Here is a 26,930-nt window from a genome sequence, read left to right on the forward strand (position 1 = left end):
TAATGTACAGAACAGCTCATATCGTATTTGCTGTTCCAGCCTGTCTTCACTCCCCTCCCGGATAAGGAACGCTAGGCTGTACGCGCTACTTGTGCTTCGGCAGACGCGGATGTACCGCAGAGTTACCACAGCAGAACACCGCAGTAATCTGAAAACAATAGACCACGGAGAGAAACTGATCTTTCTATTTGATGCCTCGCACACAGTCCTCTTCTCTTTCTTCTCCCTTGTTCTGCCTCTTGTTCCCGCTCCCGCGCTATATCTTGTTCTTTCCCTGTCCTCTCTCTTGTTCTTCCCCTTTTTTCTCGCTGGTTCGACGTTTGCTGTCGAGCGAAACAAAATCACATGTAGATGTGTACAGCGCATGCTTCTTTCTCCCGCGGCGGAGCGTTGTCTCTCAATTAACTTGTCTCTCTCCTCCCTTCGTGGCCATAGCCAGGTATTCTTCAAACCCTCAGATCAGCAACATCCTGCTTTCTTACCACTGAGGACAGGGAACATGTGCTCCTCGTGACCGCTATTTATATATATATATATATATATATATTTCGCCTACGTATGGATGAGCATATATGTATATAAGTTATGTACAGTTTACGTGTATTTCTCTCTCTCTCTCTCTATATATATATATATATATATATATTTGTGAGTGCCTTCATAGTTTTGGGTAGGAGAGGGCGGAAGTATGAGGGGAGATGCAGAGCGGAGGAAATCTTGAGAACATACCAAGCCTCGTTTTCCATCCAGAAGTTCCCAGGCCTGAAGTCGACAAGTGCAATGCCTCTGCTTTGGGGGCCTTCTTGTGTGAACGGGGCTTTGGTTCGATTTTTGCGGCGAGGAAGTCTCCTCCAGCTCGGGACTGTGTAGGCCGACACCGAGAGGCACACACAATGGTTAGTAAAAAGACGTAAAGATACGAGTGAATCTGTGGATTTGGTTTTCCCACTCAGTCTTGGTCCCCTTTACTGTGTGAGAGTCTCGCGAAAAAGTCGATTTCTGCTTTTCTCGACTTGTCTTTCGACTCCGTCCCCGACTTTTTTTTCGTGATTCGTTTGCTGCATGCAGTTCTCTCGGTCTCGCAGTCAGTCACCTTTTCTCGGCCTAAAAGTCGTAGCTGTGTGTGTCCCGCGAGAGCCCCGTCCTACGAACGTTTTGCGGGACTGAAGAAGCCTTTTGGCAGTTCGCATGCAACCGAGAATCCGTTCCAGGAGGACCGAAAAACAAGGAAAAACTGTGTGGGTTCAAGAAACGAGAAACGCGCTTGCGGTTTCCGTCGCGTGCATGTAGGGCCGGGCTACCCTCGCTTCGTCGGAAAGCATTTTTTCAGAAACTTGCGTTTCTTTGCCCCGGACTCTTTCGAGTTTCGACGAAACTCGATTGCCGTCTTCTTGAGCGTTTCAGAAGTTCCTTTTTTCAGAGGCCTTGAGGAATTGGCCGTTGTCTCTTGCCGCGCACAAGAAACCGTCCTCGCACCGAAAACTTTCTTCCTCGATCTTTCACCGTGGATCTTTTTTATCTTCTTCCCTTTTCGGTTTTTCTTTGCTCTCCACTCTTCCCTCTGCTTCCCTCGGCTTCCCTGTTCGTCACTGAGACCTTCAACGAACTGATGCGCGACAATCTGCTGGACTCACGCAACTCAAAAAGACGACACTCTGTTCGTTGTGTTTGCTTCCTGCGTTGCTGTTCTCGCTCGAGTCTCTCTGTGTCGGGTGCCGAGTGATCAAGGCTGCATGCCGTCAAAACTCTCTTTTTTTCCAGAGATCCCATCTGTGGTTTCTGGAACTAGCCACACAGACAGAGCTTCCCCGCCTGCGTCTTCTCGACTGATGGCTTTTCTGTCGGTTCCGCTGGTGTGAGTCTTCTCTTGTTGTCAACTCCTCCCGTCTTCTGCTCTCTGATCGGAGGCGTTCCTCGTCGCCATCGAGAGAATACACAGAACATTTCTCGCCTTCGTCTGATTCGAGTCTTTTCTTCCCTGCTCCTGCACAGGCCTCGGCTGTTTTCTCCTCGTTTGCCTGACCCATCGTTCCACTGTCTGCTCTCGATCGTCTTCGGGGACTTGCTTCTCGCTGATTCTCGTCTCTCTCTTCAGTCTTTTTCTGTCGCTGTCATCTCGAATTTTCTTTCTTCTGCCTCTCGTCGCAACATGGCGCCTTCTGCGGCGACTAGTGCCCCGCAGACCCCCGCCGGCTCCACGGAGGCGCGACGAACGAATCCTTTTCTTGAGTTCCAGGTGAGATCTTTATTCGCTTTCCTTTCTGGTTCACTCGCTGCTCACTGCCAGCAAGAGAGACAGGCCAAACGGAAGGAGTTGTTCCAGATCAAAATACAAGAGGATTCTTTGCATAGCCGTGGGCCTACACAGAAAGAGACAGGAACTGAAACGCTGGAATGGAGGAGTTCACGAAAGAGAAAAAACAGCGGACAAGGAAGGTAACGAAACGACAGCAAAAAGCTGATAAACGTGAACCGATCCCGAGAAGAAAATAAAAGACACAGCTGTACAACAGCCCCTTCCGTTTATACATTAATATATATATATATATATATATTTAAGCCTTTGTGTCTCTGCCGACTAACGAGACATTGCTGTATAACAAATGCGTATGTATATACATTGTAACATCTACGTACATTTTATATATATCTATACATGTATATATATATATATATATATATGATTAAATGCATGTTGCCGAGTTCTCTAGAAAATTGGATGAGATGGCAATTCTGTATGTGGAGGAATTGGCCCCAGAGAAAAGGAGAAACGACAGCGAGAGAAGCAGAAAAAAATAGTACAACAAATTAAAGAAGGTTGAGCGTGCGTCAGGATTTCTTTTAATCCGGTATCTTTGCCTTTCCTCTTTTTCCGAGCTTTATACTCGGTGAGTCTCTATTATGAGTCTCTTTTCAGTTCTGTTTCTGTTCTTCTAGGTTGTCGTTCTAGCCGGCGGAAGCAGTTCGCGCCTGTCGAGCTTGACAGGAACTCCCAAGGAAAAAGGCGGCTGCTGCAAGGCCATGCTGCCAGTGGGGAATCGCCCAATGTTGTGGTATTGTCTCAAGAATTTGCAGGAATCACGTTTTGGAGGTAAGACTCGAGAAAAGTTGTCTTAACATGCCTCGCCTGGTGCTAGTGTGTCGTCGACTGAGAGAGCAGCCAGGACGACGATCCGAGAGTCGAACTTTGACCATCCAGAGCTCTCTCTCTTGTTTTCTTCGGCCCATCTACTCTTCGTGACAGGCCGCGGTTTACGTCTTTCTCCCTGCTCGCCGATCTCTCAGCTTCTTGACTGGCTTATTGAGAGTTGAATCGCAGCTTCGTTTTCCATGTCGCCGTCTCACTCGAATTAGTGTCGTCGTAATCGGTCTCGTCTTAGGTCCGCCTCCCTCTCGAACTCCGCTTTGTTGGTTTCCTGCCTCCCTCTCTCTCACATGTTTTCTCCGTCTCCATCGTCTGTTTTCTCCCTCTCCATCGTCTGTTTCTCCTATGTTTCTTTCTCCGGAGTCTCCTCTCTTGCTGAGCGTAGTTCTCTCTCGACCTTCGTCTTGCCGAGTTGCTGCTTCTGCGTAGCTGATGCGGCCTGAGTGTGGAGTGTGGCGCGTTCTGCAGACGCGATTGTCTTGACCCGTCAAGAAGAACAGGCAGAGATCCTCGCGTATTTGCGGCAAGAGTTTCCAAATGCGTTTCAGCGCCTCGAGGTCGTCGGTCTCGGCCGCGAGGCTGAGACGGGCAAGAGCAGAGGAGACTTCGAGGAAGATGACGTTGTCTGCGGAACTGCAGAGGCTCTCCTGCAAATCAAACATCTCCTTGTCACAGACTTCTTCGTCATCACCTGCGACGTCATCGGCCCCGTCGACTTCTTCAGTCTCGCCAGTGCGTCTGCGAAAAAAAACGAAGAAAAACAACCTGTGAAAGTGACGGAAATGCTGCAGAAAAAGGACGAAAGAGTGAAGAGAAGAAACGAACGTCAAAGCTCCTTCTGCAGGCATCCCAGTCGATAACTATCTAGGCTGTTTTTCCTCACCTTCCCCTCCCAATAGCAAATACGCGAAAACCCACATACCTATCTACGTGTAATATATATATATATATATGTTTATATATATATATATATATATTTCTACTCTGCGCTCGGAGAGAAATGGCGGCTCGTGTGTATCGCGTACGAGGATATGCAAACATCGGTGTGCCTGTGTCTTTGCTTAAGACGAAACTGGATTCGTGCAGCCAGTCAAGGTTTCCATGCATTGTCTTTCGTGAAAGTTGTTCGCCTTCTAGACATGTCCTGTGTGTCTTGGACCTTTTTCAGATCTGCACAGAGTAGAGAACGCAGCGTGCTCTGTGTATCTCCTTCGTCGAGATTATCTGTCTGAGGGAGCGTCGGAGATTCTCGACCGAGGTGCTCACGGAAAGGCGGGGAAGGGCGGCAAGAAAAAAGCCACCCCAGAGAAAGTCGACAAGGATGCGAACAAGGGCAACCCTGTCGCGATTGCTTTTGAGGAGACAGAAACGCTTCTTCTGGGGATTCAAGATCGCCACAGTAAGCGCAGGCTGCTCTAGTCCGTACGACGAGAGAACAGAGGTCTCGCGGGGAAGGTGATTTTGCGCTTTCGCCGTATAAAGTCCCTGTGGAGAGTACCGACTTCGGTTGGTGACGTCCGGTGCTTGCAACGGTGCTTCGAAAAACAGGAGCATCTGTGAAGAGAGAAAAGGCGACGTTCACAAGAGTCTCGTCGCCACCGAAAGACAAGGACCTGGCAGCAGCCATGCTCCCTCGTATTTTGAATTATCATGAATGATGTGAGGCAGATGCAGTTCACTTCGGCGACGGTTTTTTTCTCGCTCACTTGAATTTCCACCTCTGAAACGTAGAACAAATTCAGTTTGCTTCTGGTCAGAACCATCGCTCGTATTGACAAACTCCCGTCGGGACGCGGTCCCTTCTCGCGTCCGTTGCAGGTTCCGCAGCAGCGAATTGTTACGCTCGACGCGTTCGTCAGAGAGCCGGCAGTGTTTCTCCGCTGTACGAGGGGGGATGTTTGCGAAAGAAATGGGAGAGAAATGCAGAGAAGAGAGAAGGAGATCCAGATTCTTTGCCTTGCCAACAGTCGCGGGGTGACTCCAAAAGAGTTCTTATTGTGATCGACTCATCCGCAGCGCAGAAAGCAGGCATGCAGGTGCCAGACCGGAGTGGAAGCCGACAACGAGAGTCCGAGTCGTGTACTTTGCAGAACGAAGATTCGGAAGGAAAGCGCCGCCGCGTTTGTTGTTGCTCTCTGCAGGCATCAGCCACGGGGCGCAATTAGCAATTCCGAAGTTGACTCTCTTCTACCATCCCTCCGTTTTCGTGAAGGCAAACCTGTACGACCCTCACGTGTATCTCTTCAAGCTGTCGGCTCTGAAGATTCTCGAGGACCCAAAACTCCGGAACACTCTGACCTCCATTCGCGTAAGTGAGAAAGGTGAAATCCGGAAGAAAGCGCAAAGAAAGGAGATTTGTTGGGAGGGCGTGAGGGTGACTCATGGGAGAAAAGAGAAACTTCTGTGAAAAAAAGGAGATCACGACGACGGCAAGGACACTGGCTTTCCCGCGGCTGCTTGTCTCCTGAGAAGAACTGTCTGCTCGTTTTCCTCGTGTCTTGGCTTTCTGCAGTTCGACCTCGTTCCCTACATGTCCCTCATGCAGATGACTCCACAAGCATCTCGTAGGTCTCTCTCCTCTCCCTTTCTTCCATCTCGTTGTGCTCCTGCACAGACGTCGCTTCTAAAAGTGAAAAATGCCAAGTGCTGGTCTTTTCTCCTTCCTCCCCGTTCGCCGGCAAAACTTACGTTGGTTTGCGTCGCTTTCCTTCGCCACTCTTTGCTCGCCTCCCCGTGCGTCGCTTCTCGTATTTTTTCCATTTTTCTGTGCTTTGCCCGCTTCGGGCATTGCCTTCTCTGCCATAAGCTTCCATGTTCCCGCCGCTTCTCCCTCTCTGCTGCATTCTTTCTTTCATACTTTTCTCCACGGGGGGCGCGTCGCCTTCGTGGGCATCTTTTCATGTCTTGTCTCGCCCGGGAGTTCTCCTCTCTCACTCTACCGAAACGGAGATTAGTCTCAGTGGCTGCTTATTATATATATATATATATATATATATATATATATGTATATCTGTGTATAGGTCTCTGGATAAGGAATGTATTGGCAAACGTTGCTGAATGTGTCGGCGCATGTGACGTACATTTGTAGATCACACAATGGTTGTATACAGTGCGACCGTTGTCTTTCGCGGTCTTTCAATTTCCTTTCCAGTCTGGTCTTCGAGCCGTCTCGACTGTGACGTTTTCGACGAGCTCCTGGACTCCTTCGATGAACCTCACAAGAAGCGCGAGGACAAGGAACAAGACCGAAGCCGCGAACAAGGGTACACCCTGGCGAACCGTCCAGAGCAGCCTGTGCGTCTTCAGCGACAAACAGTACTCCACACACCGCAGCTAGAGAAAAAGAGATAGGAGACAAGTGCTTCAGCTGAAACCCAGAGAACGGATTTCACACGTAGGGCGTCCACTCACAAACTTACAATTCCAGAAGAGACGTGGAACGCGCCCGGAAATGCGTTTGTAGAGATACATACGTGCTCCCATATTTATATATATATATATATATATATACATACATGTGAGTGTGAGTAAAGAAATGTATGAGCAATCGTTGACTGTGAGGGTGAATATTTGTAGGAAATGTGTATGCATAGAATGAGACAAATGTATGACTGTCGGGGCGAGAAAGAAAGACATGTGTGCGCGCAAGCCGGTTCGCGAGTAATTGCAGCTGGGAGCCCCGAGTAACTATCTCGTTCTCTCCATTCTGTTTTTCTTCTCTCTTTTTTTGGTGTCTCGTCCGTTGTCTTGTTTCCGATTGAAATCTGCAAAACATTTAGTTTTAATTGGACTGTTTTTTCTCTCCATAAAAAGTGCGCTCATCCGCAAAAATCATCTAGTCAAGTTTTCGCTGCTAAATTAAGGATTTGCAAAAGTATTTCATGGAGGAATGCTTAGCCATTTGGTTCCTCACGTAGACGTCTGTCTGTCTTGTTTTGTCTGTGAATAAAAAAAAGAGAAAAGGAAACAAGGTCGTTTTCGCTTTGCATCCGGACTGCGCTGGAATTTGTTGCCGTGTCAACAATATTCACGATTACTACGAAATGAATATGAAAGTAAGTCGAAAGATTCAAATTGTTTACAAGTACAAGGGCCGATAAAACGTCTTTCCCAACGAGAAGCGTAAACGTCAATTCTGTGTTTGATTTCGAGTGACTGCACGTCGTTTGAAGTCGACTTACTAAAAACGCTGATTTGTATACACATACGTGTATATGCGGTGTATCAATATCTCTATGAATGTAGGCCTGTAGGCGGCAGGTTTCCTGTATTTCGAAATCAAGGTGGCTGCATTTGCGTCCGTCTCTGTATGCATATCTTTACATATGTGTAATTATTTCGACTTATCTATCTATCTATATATATATATATATATCTTCCAAGATTGTGGGACATCTAGGTTTCCATAGCACATCTGGACAGATTCTCTCAGATGCGTCATGTAAGGCGCACTCGGCCTTGGATCCGGCACTGTGGAGGACATGAAAAAGTGACTCAGATGCGGTGCATGGTCTACCATTGAGTCAGACGTTTAGTAGAATGAGTACCACGTTTACGTCGTTTCATTTTTTTCAACTTCTTTGTGGGGCTTTTTTCGTTAATGCTTCAGTTTTGTAGCAACCGCATGGACGAGCTCCGGGGGATCATGCCCGAATGGATGCTGCCTGCTCAACCGGCAAAAAAGTCACCGACTGTGAGTTTTCTCTCGAGTAGAGTTCTCGACACCGGTGCTCTTGCAGAGTGTTTCGTCTTCGGGGAGTCGTATTCGCAGATTTTTTCCTGTCCCCTTTCCCTCCGGCTTTGCTCAGTGCTTCTCATGCTTTCCTCTGTGCCCTGTCGTCGTCTCTTCTCCCGTCATCCCTTCTCCTGTTTGTCCTCGATTCTTCGTATCCTCGCGTTCCCCGTCCCCACGGCTCCGCTATCTCCCACTTGCCAGTTTTTCGAGAAGTTCGCCAGCTTCTTTCTCTTTCTTTCCTCGCAGATGCGGGACAGCACAGTGGCGGAAGGCTGCACGTTCGCCGAGAGCGCTGTGATCAAGCGAAGTATTTTCGGAGCCGAAGTGTCTGTGGGCTCCAAGGCCCGAGTGACTGCGAGCGTTCTCCTCGAAGGAGGAAAGATCGAGGAAGAAGCAACGATTCAGAGATGCATTGTCGGCAGAAGGGCAACCGTCGGCAAGGGATGCAAGGTACGAGAACGGAGACTGCAACCGGCAAGAAGAATGTACAGCTCGAAGCTGGACCTTGGATGGTGATTCTCACGCACAGGGTCTGCAGACACAGGCTCAGCGAAAAACCGCGAAATATCAGTACTGGAACAACTTGCGGAACATACAACTACCTAAAAAAAGAGAGATAAAGAGTGAAATGCAACAATACGCCTTGCTACAATGGATTTGAAAACTACTTTCCAAGGACTCAACACACCAAAGGTGCTCTTCGAAAAAGAAACTTTCTGTATACACGTCGATAAACACATGCACATATACCTCTACATGCATGTATATATAAATGTATATATATATATGTAACTATATATATATATATGAATGTGTAAAGTGGGTAGGAGTTCTGTTGGGAGGCTCGAGGTTACGTTTTGTTTGTTAGATGCGATGTGGAGAGAGCGGTGAATGGTCAACGGCGTGAGATGGGAGAAGAAGCAGAATTAGAAGACAGTGACGAATTCTTACGTTTAGGTTTACGAGGAGAGCATAAACGGATACGCTTTTCTGCAAGGGATGCGTGTCTGCCTCCTCGTTCAATCCGAACATTTCAGTCGACTTTCGTCCTTTTACTCATTTGTCTTGTGTGCGTTTTTGCCTCTTTTCTCCAGCTCACCAATTGCCAAGTTCGCCATGGCTACTCTGTGCCGCCGGGGACTGTTGCGGAAGACGAGGTTCTTCCTTTGTTCACAGACGACGCCTGAAGCTCGACGGCATCTCGGCGTTTGTGGAAAGGTCTTTCAACTGCAGGCGCTCGTGTGTCTGCTGGCGTCAGCCTTGTGTGGAGCTCTCTGCCTTCCTCTGCAGGTTTTTCTTTGTCTTGTGTGCTCGAAAGGACTGGCCCACCTAGCGGCTTTCAAAGAGGAACTGGGACGAAGAAAGGAACGAGCGGAGTTGAGTGACTCTGGAGAAGCAAAGCGAGAGACAAGAGCCTTATTGGCGTTAACGGATTAACGCCTTTGGCGTTGAACTTTCCTTTTCCATGGAGTGCGCGGGAAGAGACGGACGAAGACGCAGATACACAAGGAGATTGATTCGAGCTTTGTTGCGTTCCTGCGTTCCGTTCTCCCATCGCCAGACGACCTGTTTGTCTTGCTGCTCTTCTCTTTCTCTGGACGCGTTCAGCGAGACAAAACGACTACCCAGATACGCGTGTGACGGTATACCGCCCTGGGAGAAGTCCTCTCTGAGAAGGATGATTTATAGGTTTTTTTGGAGTTTGTGTACCCTACGAGCTGCGCCACACGGTTGTTTTGTGCATTGATCCCGCGACTCTGAACTCCGTACCAGCTCTGTGAGACCGTTTGCAGTATCTCGAATTAGGTCGCTTCGCGAAAATTGTTTCCCCCTGCTTCTCTGCTCCTCTGCTGGTTTTCGCTGTGTCTGCGTTACAGCTTTTCCTTTCCTCTCTTCTTGCGTTTGGCGTCTGCATCGTTTGTTTTCCCCTCTACCTCTCTTTTGCCTGTCTCCGTTGTCTCTCGTCCCTAGGAACGGAGCGAGACTCAGTGAAACATGAGTCTCACAGAGAGGCTACACGAAGCGGAGATGAGAGCAGACGGATAGAACTACCACTTGCCCCAGTTTCGAATGAAAAGGAACGAGAGATGCAGATGTCTCGAGAGCGAGGAAAAGAAGAACGGTGCTCAGACCGTGCCGAGCTCCGGAAACGACAGGGACTTTGAGCGGAGAGAAACAGATGTTAATAAAAGCTCCGAAGGCCCGACGAAAAATGGCAGAGAGAGGGAGCGAAGCGAGTCGAATGTGGAACTCTGTACGTGGAAGGCAATATACCGTAGAGACTAACACAAGGAAGGAGATCACCAAAGTTGAGAGAATGAAATCTATACAGCTTGCTACAACTGTTGCTGTTTCAAAATACGCTGGACACCACAAAAAAACTCGACGCACTTGACCGATACTCATGAAAAGCACGAAGTAACACGGGTCCGGGAAGCAAAGACCTTAGCGAGCAAGATATAATGCTCTCGAGAAAAAGGCAGTTTCAGTAAAAAGATGCAGGAAGCGCGTTTACAATGTGTAAGGAGTCTCGCTTCAGTTGTTTGCTGATGGGTGTCGCGTACCATGAGTACGCCAGGAAAAGGAAAAGCGAGCCGCTGTTTAGACGCACCAGTTACAGTAGAGCTTTTTTCACCGACAGTTTCTGTGGAACGCGGTTAGTCGTTCTGCTTGTGGCCCTTCTGGTGACCGACCTACGAGTTGTCCTAAGAAAGTCTTCTCTGGCGAATATTCCTGAGAGGGAGGTATTCACAGTTTTCTCTTCTTCCGCCCTTCGAGAGCTCTCCTCGTGAGCTACATTGCCTTTTTTCTTCACGACTTAAGTGGTAAGAGAGGAGACTGAGACGAGAGGCGAAAGTGAATTTACCGTCCTCGTGCGTCGTATTCTGTCGCACTGCTCTCTTGTCCTCTTCTCGCACTACGCAGTGAAGCGGGCAAGCGACGTCTAGGCGACAGGGACGGAAGGACGAAGTGAGAGAAAGCCGAGCTAAGGAAACAGACTGGAACAAAGTGACTGCATTTGATAAGGTCAACACAAACATGGACGACATACGTCGCTAGGCCGTTCGATTCATTCAAACGACAAGAGAGAGACAAAGAACCTGGCGTGTCTCCCCTGTCGGCCGTTACGGATGATACGCCACAAACGACGAAACCTGCAAGGAAGCAAGGCACCAGATAATTGTGTAGCTGGCTGCCTCTTCCCCCCTCAAACTTAATTCACTCTCTCACTTCATTTTTGTAGTCCATACCTTTCCTCGAGACAGCCGAACCAATGAATATAACTACTTATACATTCAAACATATATATATATATATATATATGAACTGTAAACGGCATTTCGTTTGACGAACGAGTCCGCGCATGCATGCACGTGCGTCTGTCCTTCCGGAATTGTGCCATTCTGCTTCCATCGCTTCTCAACCCCCTGGCTCAACGCCTCACAACGGTGGAGGAGTTTCCCTTGGTCTGTCCACGTTCTTCTCCCGCCGCTGACACCCTCGCTCTCTCTGTGTTTCAGTCGTCACGCGTTTCGTCGTTCTGCAGAGCCTCCTTCAGCTCTCGAATTTCTTCTTTTGTCAAGAAATACGCGCCTTCCTCCCGGCTTCTCTGGGCTCCAGCACAGAGGGCCTTCTCGTCACCCCACGCTCGGAGACACAAGTGGCGGCCATTGAACGGGAAGTGGACAGAGACAGCCGAGTAATCGGTGCCCTTCACGAGTTGTGGGGTCAAGAGAACGTACTGGACTCCGCCTCCTCCAGGGCCGTTTGCCGGTGCATGCTGGGACGCAGAAGTCGAGTTCGAAGATGCGCCCAGAAGGCTTTTCCGCGGTCGATCTTGGACAGATTCTCCACTCCCAGAAGGCGTGGAGTCCTCGCCCTCCCACCCGTTGGCCACTCGCGTGAGAAGAGCAAACAGTCTCTTTTCCTTCTCTCCGTCCAGGCCTTGGTTGATCTCGTCGAGCACCCGAAAGCCATCGCGTGCGTAGGCCTGCAAAGGAAAGAATGAACCGAGCTCGAGGCGCGATTCCACGCAGCAACTCGTCTCTGGAGAGGCGCCGAGCTCTCTCCAGAAGATGTCCAAATCGCCTGTTTGATGACTGTGTGAGCCCCCAGAAAAGCACTTTGACAACACTGTAGTGTACGAAATTCCGCTCGATGTTCCTGTTTTCCTTTTCACCTCCAGTAGAAACGGCATGTTTCAATCAAACGCATCTGCTGATGAAGGCGGGCCTTCCTGTCCTGCTGTGCAGCTTTGATGTCTCGTCTTCGGTTTGTCTACTCGTCTCTTCTACCCTGTCGAACCCTCTGCGTTTGATTCTTCATTTGCAACCACAAAAACGCCAGACACTCGCCCCGACATCTGGAGACACACACACTTAAACACGCCCATACTCACGTACAAACAGTAGAAATTGATCCACATCCACATAACTGTATCTATATCCATATATAAATATATATATATATATTTATGTCTATATATAAGTACATATGTATATATATATATACATAAATGTATAAATATATATGAATATACAAAAATAACTGTATCTATATCCATATATAAATATATATATATATATACATGCATATATATACATATATATATATATATATATATATGTATATATAAAATTGTGGAAAATATCTGGATTTTTTTGAGGGGCCAGAAATGTATGGCTTGCCCTTTTTTTTATTCGGGTGCTGTTTTCCCTAAACGCTCACCTGGACAGCGAGAAGATAAAGGACAGTGCAAAGCGACCTCTCTCCTCCGGAATGCCGAGTGTTGAGAGGCCGGGGAGACTGACCCGGATAAAAAGAGACACAAATGCGCAGCTCCAGATCGCGGACGCTCGGAGCCATACTCGCAGACGCAGAGGAAGAGGAGGAAGACGAAGAGGAGGAAGACGAAGAAGAGGAAGACGAAGAGGAGGAAGACGAAGAAGAGGAAGACGAAGAGGAGGAAGCAGCGGGGTCGTGAAGGGCGACGTATCCGGATGCGTCGGGGTTAATGAATTTGAGAAAGACGCCGAAGCGTCGGCTGAGAGTGCCTACGATTTCGGAGATTCTTCGATGCCAGCTGAAACAACATCGAAAACGCAATAGAGAAAATATCAGGGAACAGACGACAGTTACGCGAAAAAGCCTCGCGAGGCCTGCGTCATGCGTTTTTCGTGGAGCGTTCGGTGTTGCCAGCTCGCTGCGTTTCCTCTTTTTGGACTGTCTGGGATATCTGCACCCGCGACTGTTGGCGTCTGTTCCGGAACTTCTTTCTTCTCTCTCTCGCCTCGCCTCGCTCCTTCCTCGACTCCCCTTTACTCCCTTTTCCTCTCTGGGATTGTTCGCGGACCGCTTTTCATGTCCCTGCCTCTTCCCCCTCTGCTCCGGCATTCTCATCATCTTCATCACCCTCACTTCCGGTTCCTGTCTCGTTTCGCGTCCGAGCGACGAATCTGCGAAGTCGCACGCGCGTCGATGCCTTGCGACGAAAACACAGACGCCCGTCTTGTCTCTTCGCTTCATCTGCGTCTGCTTCGTCGACGCAGGACTGTTCTCCCGCTTCCGCGCCTACCCTCCCTCGCCCTTACCTTTCCTTGACTTCGTCGATTTTTTTCTGTTGATGTTGAACTCTTTCTTCGAGCTTGGCGACCTCGTTTTCCTTCTTTTTCTTTTCCTGGACTTTGTCTTTGAAGTCTCGGAAGGCTTGGCGGTTCCCGCCGCCGGTCCGCTCGAGTTCCTCCGTGCAGGCGTCGATAAGGACGTTCAACTCCTCTTCGCTTCCAGGGAGATCTGCGAGCTGCAGATCTCGCTTCACTTGCGCGAGGTAGGCCTGGCAGTTCTCGACCTCCTCGTCGCTGTCTCCGTCGTCCCGCTCTCGCTGGCGCTTCCGCCGCTCCTCCCTCTCCTCGTCCCTCTCTCGGTTTCTCTTTCGTCCAGGGAACGCCTGTCGACTGGCTCGCGCTTCGGCCGAGTCCCCAGACGAGACAGACAGGATGTCCCCAGACGAGAACAGAAAGTCGCGGTACGCGAGCGCCGCCTCTGCGGCCCACTGCTCAAACGCCGCCGACCGGCTCTCCAGGTCTCGCCGAAGCACAGCGACGGCCGCAGTCTTCGCGTCCAACTCAGACTCGAGAGCCCTCACCTGCAAACAAACGAGACCCGACAGAAACACCCACAAACGCATCCTTACACGAGGATAAAGTAATGCACATGTGACTGTACATGTGCGTACGCGTGTATGAGTATCTGTGTTGTGGGGGTATATACGCGAGCGAAAAACAGGGTGAATCCCCTTCACAAACGACATCGAAACACACAGATGTACATGTCCGTGGGTGAGCGCCTGCTCAGGATGAACGCGCTGATCGCGGTGGCGGAAAGAAAAAGTATTTTGTCGTCCGTCTGTCCTTGTCTGCTTCTTCTTCCTTCGTTCTTCTTCTCTCGTCTTCCAGTGTCCCCCTTCTGGCGTCTCCCCGTACCTGTCGTCTCCCTTCTCTCCGTAGCTTTCTCCTCCCTTTCTCCTCATCTTTCGCATCTTTTTTCTGTGTGCTCTTGTCTCTTCTTCTCTTTGCAAGATCCTCACCTCTTGAGCAGGTCCCTCGCGCTCCGCCTGCAGCTCGAGAAGCCTCTCCCGATGGCCCTGAACGCCGGCAGCCTCTTCGCGCATCTTCAGCCATCTGCCGGCGAGCGCCCGGAATTTCTTGGAGGCCTCTTCGACACAGAAAACGAAAGAACACAATACCCGTTCGGTCAACTGACCTGCGAGCGACAAGAGTGCATGATTCGGAGGCCACCGCTCTGTCTCTTCTGAATCAACTGCTAGGGAAAAAGCGCTGCTGGATTGGTGCATCTGTAAGTTCAAAGCTCAAACTTTCGACAGACACACATCTACACAGACGATCGCAGGCTCAAACGAACTCCAGACGATGCAACGAACTCATGCAGGTCCCACTACGCATACCAGATCACCTGTACGCAAAGGAACCTACAGACGTATTTGCACATGTATGCATACATACAAACATAAATAAATATGCATACATATATATAAATATACTTATATATATATATATATATATATATATATACGTAAATATAGATAACCATGTACCTGTACACCTGTCTACATGGACTTCTGTGTTTCCACGACGCGTTTACCATCAGTCATGTTGAAGACAACGGGAGTCTTTGGAAAAAGCGTGGAGACGACTCGGAGTCAAAGAACTCCTCTTACCGCGTTCCTTGTTCAAAGCTTCTGAAAGCCGTTTCCAAATTCGCTGCTCCAGGCGACGCTCTTGAGCCAGCAAGGCACCGGGGCGGGGCCTCTTCGATTCGAGTGCCCGAATCTGAAAAAGAAGAATTGCGACAGAAAAGAAGACTCAAACGCGAACTCTTTCCTCACTGTCACCGACCGTGGACCTCGCTTCGAGGCATGGAAGGCGTTTCTCTCGACTGAAGAGTCTTACTCAGTAGCCCAGGTGCTACAGTGTCTCTGTTGATTCAGTATGAGTCATAGGAGCGTTCAGTTCCTTTCACACGTAACCAATCGCGACGCCTTCTTTTTTTCGGATTCGGAGGAACTTGCGATAATGTCTTGGCAGTGGTCGCCGTTGCGCACGAGCGCCTCGCCAGAACAAAAGTCTTTGAAAAAGTCTAAAAGCCGCATCTAACTTCGACTCTGGATGACTGTCTCCCCCCAGACCTTTGACGTGGTGCCCTAGGTGTCGAGACAAGACAGTTGGTGCATGCGTTCCCTCGGTTGTCTGCGTCATTTTCGCGTTTCTTCAGAGTTCCCTCAGTCCCGATCCTCGTCCGCTCGCTCTTGCCACAGTTTCTTCGATGTCTTTTTTCACCTCAGTGACAACTGCCTCGTAGAGGTCCTTGGCAAAAGCATGGTCGTGCGACGCCTTGGCAAGATGGGTGTCCTTCTCAATTAGCGTCTGTCGTTCCAAAATCGCTTCTTGGCGTTTGCCCGCGAGTTCGTCGTTTTCTCGCTCGAGCGCCTCCAACTCCTTCAGCAGACTCTCTCTCTCCTTCTGAATGTGCCCCCGCTTCTCCGCGAGAGCCTCTGCCTGCTGTCGCTCACCCTCTCGGGTAGCCGTGCCGTTCGTCGGGTGCTGCACCACAGCGAGAATCCCCGCGAACGGAGAAGCCGAATGGGCCAGAGAGGGCGCAGAGCCTGCGGACTGAGAATGGCCGTTTCGAGGAGCGGCGACATGCAGTCTGGACCGCAGGACATCGCATGCGTCCAGCCAGAAGTTATCGTGGAGACTTTTCTGGACGCTGTGGACTGCGGCGCCTTTGAAGTAGACGAGCTTCCGGACCGGGAACTGGAAGACGCGCGCAAGTTCTTCCTTCATGAACTGCTGCATGCGTTGTTCTTCCTGGGGAGTGAGCGAGTCTCGGACTACGAAGATCGTGTTGGCGTTCGTGAAAGAAACGACGGTTTCGCGAATCAACAGAAGCAGCTGGTCGCGACGACGCTCGGCTTCGCGCTTCTTCTGCTCCGCGCTCCCTTGAGGCTCGTCAAGCCCACAACGCAGTCGAGCTGTTTCTGCGCATGCCTCGACAGAAGCCGGCGCCTCGACAGCCGCTCCGCTGCCTCTGGGACTTCTGTTGTCCTGTCGGCGCTCCTCTCCCCATGCACCCCCGGTGGGTGCGTCTCCGTCCGAGTCGTCCAAAACGAATTCCAGCTGCTCGTGGAGAAAACATTCGACGCCCAGCGCCTGCATCTGCGCTGAGGCAGTCGGAAGCCTCACGCGCCCGCGCAAGTCAGCGCGAAGAAAAAGGGCATGGCAGTTGGACCGGGACAGAAACTTCATTTCCTCGTCGTCTGTGCACACAAACGCCCCCAGGCGGCCTTGAAGAAGGTGCTCCACGTAAGGCAGGTATTTCGCTGACTTCACCTGGACAAGGCACACAGAACGGCAGAGAGGCGCGACGCATGCACCGGTCCACGCGGTCGAGAAAAAAAGAAAGTCACATTCCTTTGTGTGTCGAGACACTCAAATGATTGGAGAGAGCGGTCGATCGGCAGGCGTAGAGAGATACCGATACGGAGAGGCAGATACACAGATGTCGATGTATGCACACACATATATACATATCTCGATGGAGACGGGAGAGCGGCGTAGATGAATCCAGAGACGCAGATGAGACTGGATTACGGCGACAGAGGCATGAAGCGAGAAATAGATCGACGAAGGTAAGTGGACCGGTTTGGCGGAAGCTACGTTTGTGCGTAAACAGAAAAACGACGGGGTTAGACGGTGGAGGACATGTGAAGCACTTGGTGGTTCCCGGCCTCTTGTGCATGCCCACATGAGTCTTCATAGTTTCATACAGATCTGCATGCAAAACGAACACAAACATCCTCGGGACTGGAAAACTCAACTGCCGCATTCAACGACGGTTCGTACCTGTGTGATGAAAGCAACAGGGCCGAAAGTGTGCTTCAGTTTCCGTTCCTTGAGCAGCTGCAAGGCAGTCGAGAGGCTCTGCTGTCGGCCTCGGTCGCCACCGCCTGTGGACATGAAGTGAAGGAGGTTTTTGACTTTCGCGCTCTGGCGATTTTCCTCCAGAACCGCATGCTTTCGTCTCTCAATCTGCACTTGCCGCAGCAGATCCTGACGCAAAACCACCGGACATCCACTCGTTGCATTCGCAGCCGTCAAAAGCCTCTTCGCTCTTCGCACACCCGCTCAGAGACGCCTGCACCTGTCTACGATGCGGTGTGAACAATCCCCCATCTACAACGGATCTTTCGGTCCAATTTTCTCTGTCATCTTTTCATCGAAATCCTTCCACGCGGGGGACCTCACACGCGCGAAGCATAGACGCACTCGAGTATACGGCAAACATATGTAGAGAGAACTCTGCGCAGTCAACAGAAACAGCTTCCCTTCTGCAGCACCCCGAGCCATGTCTACGCGTCTACAGCTACCTCCACATCCGCATTCAAACGCATAAACGAATATTTACATACACCCCTGTATGTGTGTACTGATGATGACGTCTAGACTCTTTCGACTCGAACTTTGATGTACAGCATGACTCGAGAATGATGAAGGGACTCTCCAGAGCTTCCACGCACTGTGTTAAAAAAGTTGCAGGAAGGCGTCTCGAACTTCAACACGTCTGTGAATCGAAAAACGGCGTCTTGGGCCTGAATGCATCACGCAATTAGATCTGTTCCTCTTGCACAAATTCGCAAAGGCACTGAAACCGAGCACGAACCTGCTCCTCGCCCTCCAGAGTCTGCAGGCGCATGCGAGCCTCTGTCGCCTTGTGCTGGAGCTCGCGGCGGCGCGCATTGCATGCAGCCAAGGAATTCTGGATTTCCTTCATGCTTGCCGCTACATGCGCCTTCTCCCGCTCTGCCTCCAGGCGAACCTAAGTGGACAAAGTGTGCACAGCAACACATCCGAGGCAGAAGCAAATGCAAAGGCACATCATGCAAGATCTTCGCGGAACTCTATTTTCTACAATCGCGCATATTTTTCGTGAGCCTCGAAACATACGCATGGCAACAGTTCGAATGGACGTTTTCTCTTGTTGAACAGGAATCGGAAAAAGTCGTGACGAAGATAGCTACACTGCGTCGAAGTGATGTAGCGACTGGTATCTCAGGGCCTGAGAGACACCACGAGAAAGTTGCCCTGCCTCGCTAGCAGAGGCCCTGTACCCGAGACGACAAGCTTCTCGTTTCCTGGATTTCTGTCGAAATTGAAAATGAAGAACGAATGTGGCGTGAGCAGGGAAGTAAAGTTCAGTTCATCAGTGTCAGGGCATTAGATTCGAGATTCTGTATCAGTCGATATAAAATCCTGACGACTCTGTGTTCGGAAAAACAGAGAAGCAAAACACCACGCAGGTTCCGCAGTTCGTCTTGCGATACCCTGGCATCCGAGGCCTCCCTGTTCGGCGATCGAACAAGGCGTTCCCTTTTCACACAGAAACGCTTGCGCGAACGAGGAGGAAATAGACGAAAACGAGCACGGCGCGCTAAGAGTCTCAGCCCCCTCCTCAGAAAACAGAATGGGAGCTACGGTCACGAAAGCGAACAATGCACTTTCAAGAGGAAAACGCACCTCTGTTTTGGCTGCCGGCAAGCGTCCCACCCGATACAGAAATACAAATATATATATATATATATATAGACTGAGTGTTCTATAGCTGATGTTCAAGAATGGGGCATCAAGGCTTTTTCACAAATCGCCGAAGAAGGCGAAGATCAAGCCTGCCTCTAGTCATCTTGATTCGGCACTCCAAGGTTCAACGAACTCACCTTTTCTTCGGCAGCCTTGGCGCGCATCAGCACCGCATGCCGCACCGCGAACTCCTTGGCGAGTCGCTCCTTTTCTCTCTTCCATTCGAGAGCCTTTTCCGGAAGCGCCGCGATCTCTGCTTCCAGTCTTTCTACGTCTGCCATGGCCTGGGCGCGAGAAGGAGAGAGCAGCGCAGAGAACGAGTCGGACGTCTGTCCACCTACTGCACGACTCACTTCACTCAGAAACGAACGCCAGAAGAAGCTCCAGAAAGAGGTTTCTCCAGAATTTCGAGAGAAAGGGAGAACATCTTGCAGAAGCAGGAAGGAGATGAAGCAGCGAGCCGAGGAACCCAGCGTCGCCATCGAAGAGACGTCCCTCAGGGAGAAAGAGTGCCACACACGGCGAACGACGGTGTTCACTGAGTAAATCAGATTCTTTTAGGACTTGCTTGAATCGGAGAGAAAGAAAACAATTCAGAAACGCCAATTGAACGTATAGTGCTTTGCCTTGTTTATATGAAACCCCTCCTGCCTTGACACCCCTGTCACTGGGAACTAGAGAAAAGCTTGTGTTGGTTGCTCGAAGATAGACCAAGGATAGTCGATTCAAAAGTCCTGCACGGCTTTCTGTGGCAGGCCATCCGCCGCGCGAGCTCCTCCGGCTCCTCAGAGGCTTTCTGCTTCACAACGTCGAAGCTTCGCATTCAGCGAGTTCCTCGAGAAGGATTCAAGTTATATTCGAAAGCTGTTTTTCATGATATCTCGCCTGCGAGGCTTTCTTGGCTGGTCGGCCGCAGAAGCGCCCCGCGTTGGAGCCTTTGAGAGACTCGTCTCAGCTTCAGGTTTCCGGTTTTCCCTCTTGCTGATCTCTTTTCTGGAAAGCCACCAAGAAGCGTCTTTCCTCGTCATGGAAAACGACAAAAGCACTTAAACTTTCCTTTCACGTGGACGCGAACCGTTGCCTTCTGTGCCTGGAATCTGGTGAAGGAACAGGAGGTTTACAAAAAAGGCTTTAAAATCGCATCCCGAAAAACTGACTTTCTTTACCTCCCCTGCCTCGCGCATTCGTCATTCTCGAGTCGCTCCACGCTTTCTCCGCCCAGATCTGTCGTACTTACGTCTGCAACAAAGTCTTCGAGTTCGGCTCCGACGCTCGCCTGCTCCTGGAGCCACTGGGCTGTCACACGACCTCTGTCTTGCGAGACGCGTCGAAGCAGATGCTGGACTTCTTGGATCTTCTCGTCCACTTTCTTGAGTTTCTCCTTCGAAGTCTCCACCTGTCTCTCTGTCTCCTTCCTGGCGCGCTCCTGCTCCTCGAGGCGTTGCTCCACTGCACTGACGCGACCCTGAAAAGGAGGAGGAGGCGAACGACCGCGTGGTGAAACTTGGAAAGCCGCAGGTCGTACCGAGATCGTTCGCCAAGCGCTTTTTCCACGCAGACACCGTCACACTCGACGGCCTTTCGCGTTCCCAGTGGTATCACTCGCGTCAAACATACAGAGACAGAGGTAGGTTCAGCAAAATGAAGGGAACTCCAGCTAGAAAAGACAGACGCCACAGTGCTGTACTCATACGCCAGTCGTACAAAGTCGCCACCCCGCTGGACGACGGAGACGACAACAAAAACGACAACTCACAAGCATCACTTTCTGCCCATGCAGACGTTACTTTGCGAGCGACTTTGCCTACGCAACGAACGGAAGGCATGTGTGTAGTGCCGTCGCCCCGCATGTACATGTCAGAAAACAAAAGAACGCGCGCAAGCGGCCTTCCTGCGCTGGTGTGACTGTGTGCATCTGCTCAACGCATAGAGGACAGCTACATGTATAAGTGACTCCCCTAAACATATATATATATATATATATTTATATTTATGCATGCACATATAAATGATTACAGCGAAGTAAACATACATACGCGCGAATAGGTATGTATTAGGTATATATGCATACAGACATAAACAAAAACACGAATCACATATATCTGTATATATATAAATATATATATATATATAAATATATATATATATATGTATATCCGCGTGCATACGCAAATGTATAGGGGCAATTGCATAAATATATATAAATCCATTTCTGCGTTGATGTGGTGGGGAGAGCGCCGGGCGGATGTTTGCTCATTTGTTGTTTCGCACCTCGAGGATTTTTCCTTCACAAAGGATGCGTCGGTTTTCGCAGCCTTGAAGTCGCTTGAGTTCCTCGTGCTCCAAACGGAGTTTCTCGACGGCGCGATCGAGCGCTGACAAATCCGCGCGCCCCTGGATTAATAGATTCTCGGTCTCTTCTCGCTTCGCCTCCCAGTCGCGCAACCCCACATAGGCTTCATGCAAATCGAAATCGATCGCCTGCCAAGAAGAAATGCCGGGGATCAGGACAAAACCGTCCTCGAGACCTGCTCACCCAAGCCATGTCGATCGGCCATGGTTCTCCACAAAGTCACAGACTTCCAGTTCCTGACTCCGGTAACTCGATCGCGTGACTCTTTCAGGCACAAATACAAAGATCGGTGGGCCGATACTTCGCCCAGTACATACACGCACATATCTGCATGCAGATATACAAATACAGATATATGCATCTATACATATACATATATATACATATATATATATATATATATCTTGATATGTCCGTGTATACATGCAGCACTGTGTGGCAGATCTTCACTTTGAACTCAACAGAAAGAAAGGAGATCTAAAACGTCCTATGAGGTTCGTAACGAGAGTCTTTGAGCCTGCGCGGTGGCGGGGAACCGCCAGATGACATTCGTTCGTTGAAGCCCCCGATAGGTGCAGTCTGAGTGAAGCAGGACGACACAGAGGCAGAGGAGAGAACATCGTTTTCCTTCCAACGAGCCTACGCGCAGCGTTGCGGTGAACAGGTCTTCCGGTCGCATTGTGGCGAATTCTGGAACTCGTTCTTGAGGCATGAAGCAAATCAAATTGTCCACCTGAAGCCTCAATCGTCTCTGAAACTCCATGCGAGCCTCCACTCCACACTCGCGTCCGTTGACGTAGAAGGTCGAAACAGTCTGCTCTCCTGACTGTTGCCGAAGGAAACCAGCACAGAGGCATTCGCGCCTTTCTCCAAATATATATATATATACAAACACACAGATATACATGTACACACATATGCATCCGTATACATATATATATATATATATATATCTTTGTGTATGCGCTACACTGAACGTGATGGCAAGGAGGCTTCGCAGGAGCGAACAGATGCGAAAGAGGCGTCAAACGGTGTTTTTTCAGATGCGCAGATTAGGCGTTTTCGCAGCTCAAGCCCGCTGAGAGATCCAGATGAGACGGACGCGGAAGGACAGTTTCGACAGAACTGCGCGGGAGACACCGATCCTTCTCCAACAACTGTTACTCTGGATACGATCACCCGAGAAGCGCGACATACGGAGAGCAAAGGGGAGCCGGAACAGAGAGAAACAAGATGGACGTTGAGGAAAAGAGAGGGAAGCGCAGAGAAAGACACAGAACTACACGGCCAGTGAGAACTGAATCATGTTGGTCTTTCGACGGAGACCAGAGACGCTCTGCGCGCTGTCAACGCCGACACCCACCAATCGAAGATCGCGCCTCGTGGTGACAAACTCGCCGGCTTTGCGCCCCGCGAGTACGCAGGAGACGCTGCATGCACTGTGGCCATTTTTAATGAAGTCCCGAAGCCGAGAGCCGCGCCGCGAAATGTGCGAGACATCGTAGCCGAGCCCAAACGCCATGGCGCACAACAAGCTGCTCTTGCCCGCTCCATTCGGCGCAGCGAGCTGCGCACCGGAGACACAGAAGGAGACAGGAAAGAGCTTGAAAAACGACAGAGTGTATGCCTGAAAGCGGTGGAGGGACGAGGCCGAAAAGGCGGAAATCGGTGGGGGAACAGTGTAAGAAGAAGACGGCAACCACTGCGGTGGAGACAACGAAGAGGCAAGCAACAGCTAAAGGCAAAACCAGAGGCCTGGAAAAGAAAGGCATCTCCAGCCTTTCAGAGCGAGGGTCGCACTGGACGCGGGCAGGGAAGGCATATGGAACAGCTTGCGTTCGAACCAAGCAAAGAGCGTCTCTATGTAGATAGAAGTCAGGAGGCCTATTTGCAGTAGAGGAACGGAAAGGAATTCCAGTGCGTCGTGCGAGTCAGCAGCGAGCAGAGAGAGATACCCTTGACTGTGAAGAGACGAGTGGAGTGAGCCTGGTCAGAGGGCCAGAAGGCTAATGGACGGCCTCGAAAGAGACAGCGGCGCAGAGAGAGAATCAGGACGGGGAGAAGGACGAAACTCGTGGAAGACGCCTCACCAGGTTGATGCCCGTGAGGAAGTTGACTTCGACAGGGCCAGTGTAGGCCATCCAGTTTTCGATTCTCAGCTGAAGCAGCTGGCCTGGCAAGCAGTCGCGAATAAAAGGAAAACGCGCTGTCAGCTCTGCCTGCGTGCTCTCCCATCCTGGCTCATGCCCAGTCTCCCTGACACTCTGAGAAGAACCAGACGAAGAAGAACGCGGACGCGGAGAAGAAGAAGGTGGAGACTTAGAAAGTCTTGACATCTTCAAGGAGGTGCAGGGAGAAAGCCACAGACGAGTCCTCGATGGAGAGGACCTGCATGGTTCGCCGTTGGACGCCGAACTGTGCGGCAGAGGGTTCGGCAAACTTTTTTGTCGGAGAGCGAGAAAGCGAAGGAATCGACGAAGAGGCAAGAAAAGCTAGATGCAGCGAATACTCATTCGCAGGGGAGGATCAAGAGAACTGCGAAGATTTTTCGTTGAAAAAGACGAGACTGTTAATCTCTCAAAAAATGTGGATGGTCGCGACATCCTCGGTTTTCTTCTCAAGAACGAGATTGCACAAAAGAGTTCTGCGTGTGCATGCGACAAGACAACAAGTTCCGCCAGAAGGTCCTGGTTCTCTGCCGGCGGCGAGGGTGTTTTTTTCACAACAAATGAGTCGATGAAAAAGGACCGAGCGCGAAAAGTAGATCCGCTGGTCGGCGGCGTCGAGACCAGTGGAGGCGGAAGAGCTGTGCAGACGAGAACGGCGCTCTGTGGTGCCTGGACAAGCACTGGACTTTGTGTTGACTGAGGAACTGAGGAGTTTTTCAAGTGCTCGGAGTTCTCGAAAGATCAGCGGGAAATGGACAGCCAACGCAAGGTCACCGGCAGCCTGCCTGGAAAGCCACGATGCATGCGCAGGAGAAAAAGAGAGAGTTTTCCAAGTGTGTGTGTCCCCCGTCCTGCCAAAGGCAAGGGAACAATCGTTCGCCTACAAAATGGCGCTTTACTCTGATGAAATGGCGAGTCCCTCCGCAGGGTTGTCTCTCGTTTTGGCGGCCAAACTCCACGCGCTCACCACCACCACCGCATGATCTGCTGGCGCATGCACCCGAAGCGAATCGACGACTTTGCCCGAGTTTCGACCGGTGCAAACGGGAGACTTACAAGGGAGAGAAACTCGCGTTCGACTACTGAGTTCCAAAAGGCTCGGCCTCCATCGGAATCAACGGGTGCATGCGTCCGAGGAAGCCGTGGTCTCGAAATTCGCGGGAGGGCGTCGCCGGCTGCATGTGTGTGTGTGTCTGTGTTCGTCCGCAAGAAACCGGTGTGTAAACGGTTGCATGCGTCCACTAGCGACCATAAGCTCCCCTGAGGGGGTTTTCTCAAGATTCCTTTGCAGTGCAGTTTCCCTGTGCAACTTTAACGTTTGAAAGACTTCCACAAATCAAGGGAGAAGGAGCCTTTCAATGAACTAAAGAAGCAAACAGGATTGCACATTTACTCGTCTCAGACACACCCCATTAGCCGAAAAAAGACAAAGACCTCACGGTTTTAGATCGCGTGGGCGCACGCCTGCTAAATCAAAGCGAGAAACTGCCGGCTGCCGATCGATGGAGTTTCTCTGCAAACGGGGACTTGAGGATTGCTGTTGTTGTCCAGAGGCCAGGTTCTCTGGGGAGTAACAGCTTCGAGCTAGCTCTTGGCTTGATCTCGAAGGATCTGTGGTAGTCTCCTTCCTGATGTCCGTTGGCTACGGAATGCACCACTGAGTTCCTGCCGGTCTGGCGGCTGACGAGCAACTGGGTGACCGCGAAAGGAACTGGAGGAGCAGAGCAGCCCTCTGGATTCTTGTGTCTATGAAATCGTGGGAAACAATTCTCATGCGAACTGGTGCAGCAAACATGTAGATCTGTGTGTGTGTGTGTGGTCGGGAAGGTTGTGCAAACACAGCAGGTGCCGTGGAAATGCAGGTGACTGCTAGTGATACACATCCGCTTTGCTTCAGAGTGTCAAAGTGTGCACCGGTAGTTATCGTCCGTCATAGGTATAAGGCAGGAGGACAGCTCGAAGGAACCCCCTACTCCCCCAAAAGCGTCGTTTATTTGCGTGGTTGTTTGATGCGTCTCCTGGCGTAGCAAGTACATGTCTCACGGACTTCAAGTGAAAATACACGCGGACCAAGTCACGCAAATAGTCGGCCCCTTTCCCTGCTCTGGAGCTGTCGCGCTTTCTCGTCTGAGCGCCCGACGTCGAGAGCTGAAGCCTTCACAGTTCAAGCTCGCGCAGTTGTTCCTCTTTTCGTTAAAGTTCTCAAGCTCAATGTGAGCAGTGCGACTTTGCATGCTGACACAGGTGGCGCGGTTGCCAGGCTGAAGGCCAGTCACGAAACTCCCAACACAAACGTCAAGGGACCTACGTACTGAGAGTCCTGGTTCTCCTCCTACCGTGTCATGTAAATTTCGTTTCTGCGATCGGCAACGGCTACGCAACGCCACAGTAAGGAGACTCTGAAACTAGCTACTGAGAGCGTCCAGCTGGGTTTATCGAGAACCGCTTCCGCGAATTGAAATAGGGTCTCCGAGTGCACCCCTCGGTTTCGTGACTGTTTTCCAGCTAAACGGCTGTGATGTCCCGTGGGGTGGGCAGGTTCCTGGTGACGCGGACAAACACTTGCTGCGCTCGAGTCCTCTTTGCGGTTTCTGCCTCGTGGTTATCTTCAGTTGCTGCGACTCTGAGCATCCAGAAGGTGACCCCCGAGAGAAAGAACAGCCTTGCCGAAAGAACGGGTTTTCGGCTTATGCAGAAAAAGGAGAAACACAAAGAAAGACCAGAAACTCCAGATGAAACAGCGCCAGCCACGAGCTCCTGATGTGCCTCTCATTGTCTCTGGAACAGTGTGACTGCAAAAAGTCTGCCAAAGTGATAGGTACACCGCTATCCCTTTTAACGTCTCTTGGACCTCGCAGTTTCGGGGGAGTTGCCGCTGAAAAAAATTCACATTCTGCGCCACTTTTATAACGGAATTGAGTCAGCTTCATTGTGGAGCGTACAGGGACCTAAGATTCAAGAAGAAACGTTCGTCTGTTTCTTTCCGTTGAAAGCAAAGTCCCAGGATCTTCTTTTGCACCCTTCTACATCCCCGGCTGTAAGCGGGCTGCTGAGGCGACCTCTATTTGAAAGTCGAAAGCTGTTCAGAAGCACGAAGAGTTGAATGATAAAGCTTTGGTTCAATAAACAATTCAAGATGTGGAACTAATTCCGCAGTCACGCGAGCAACGAAGTCGAACTGCTTCTGCAGAAAAACACCGGCTCTCCAGTCAGCGCCGCATCTGTTGAGAGTCGTGTCTTGTCAGTTTGTGTCTCGTCTGCATGCAAGTGTACTGGAACCATGAAAAGAAGTGCGTTCCTCAGTTTACGCCATATTCTAGCGAGTTTCGAGCCCCTTCTCGACCCAGAAGCGCATTTCTTCGCTTACCTCCGTCTC

At 50.6% G+C, this 26,930-nt stretch overlaps 2 protein-coding genes across 2 annotated transcripts; one reads left to right on the forward strand and one right to left on the reverse strand.

Annotated features, from left to right (window-relative positions):
- Positions 1 to 682: 682 nt before the first annotated feature.
- Positions 683 to 10,261, forward strand: TGME49_216260 (eukaryotic initiation factor-2B, gamma subunit, putative). The gene is made up of 11 exons (XM_018779721.1): positions 683 to 2,236; positions 2,938 to 3,091; positions 3,614 to 3,877; positions 4,314 to 4,544; positions 5,287 to 5,453; positions 5,658 to 5,709; positions 6,297 to 6,439; positions 7,102 to 7,200; positions 7,755 to 7,838; positions 8,127 to 8,330; positions 8,975 to 10,261. The coding sequence occupies exons 1-11, from the start codon at positions 2,150 to 2,152 to the stop codon at positions 9,065 to 9,067; spliced, it is 1,578 nt and encodes a 525-aa protein (XP_018635235.1). The 5' UTR covers positions 683 to 2,149; the 3' UTR covers positions 9,068 to 10,261.
- An 838-nt stretch (positions 10,262 to 11,099) lies between these two features.
- Positions 11,100 to 24,448, reverse strand: TGME49_216250 (RecF/RecN/SMC N terminal domain-containing protein). The gene is made up of 14 exons (XM_002370894.2): positions 23,477 to 24,448; positions 22,750 to 22,953; positions 22,030 to 22,212; positions 21,305 to 21,514; positions 20,271 to 20,498; positions 19,171 to 19,317; positions 18,120 to 18,275; positions 17,303 to 17,509; positions 15,737 to 16,789; positions 15,118 to 15,229; positions 14,467 to 14,594; positions 13,472 to 14,025; positions 12,609 to 12,963; positions 11,100 to 11,871 (listed from the first exon to the last, which is right to left on the reverse strand). Exons 1-14 carry the CDS (start codon positions 23,720 to 23,722, stop codon positions 11,398 to 11,400), a joined length of 4,257 nt encoding a protein of 1,418 aa, XP_002370935.1. The 5' UTR covers positions 23,723 to 24,448; the 3' UTR covers positions 11,100 to 11,397.
- Between the last annotated feature and the right edge of the window lie 2,482 nt (positions 24,449 to 26,930).

This window comes from Toxoplasma gondii, chromosome XI (genome assembly GCF_000006565.2).
Source record: "Toxoplasma gondii ME49 chromosome XI, whole genome shotgun sequence".
Classification (NCBI taxonomy): domain Eukaryota; phylum Apicomplexa; class Conoidasida; order Eucoccidiorida; family Sarcocystidae; genus Toxoplasma; species Toxoplasma gondii.

What these genes read in the sequence shown, in the direction of transcription:
- TGME49_216260 (XM_018779721.1), top strand. Translation starts at nt 2,150, where the DNA reads ATGGCGCCTTCTGCGGCGACTAGTGCCCCGCAGACCCCCGCCGGCTCC. An exon ending in GGGGATTCAAGATCGCCACA is followed by an intron (nt 4,545 to 5,286) that starts GTAAGCGCAGGC and finishes TGCTCTCTGCAG; the next exon opens with GCATCAGCCACGGGGCGCAA. An exon ending in CCGTCGGCAAGGGATGCAAG is followed by an intron (nt 8,331 to 8,974) that starts GTACGAGAACGG and finishes TCTTTTCTCCAG; the next exon opens with CTCACCAATTGCCAAGTTCG.
- TGME49_216250 (XM_002370894.2), bottom strand. Translation starts at nt 23,722, where the DNA reads ATGTCAAGACTTTCTAAGTCTCCACCTTCTTCTTCTCCGCGTCCGCGT. An exon ending in ATCGACGAAGTCAAGGAAAG is followed by an intron (nt 12,964 to 13,471) that starts GTAAGGGCGAGG and finishes ATGTTGTTTCAG; the next exon opens with CTGGCATCGAAGAATCTCCG. An exon ending in TTTATCTTCTCGCTGTCCAG is followed by an intron (nt 11,872 to 12,608) that starts GTGAGCGTTTAG and finishes TTTCCTTTGCAG; the next exon opens with GCCTACGCACGCGATGGCTT.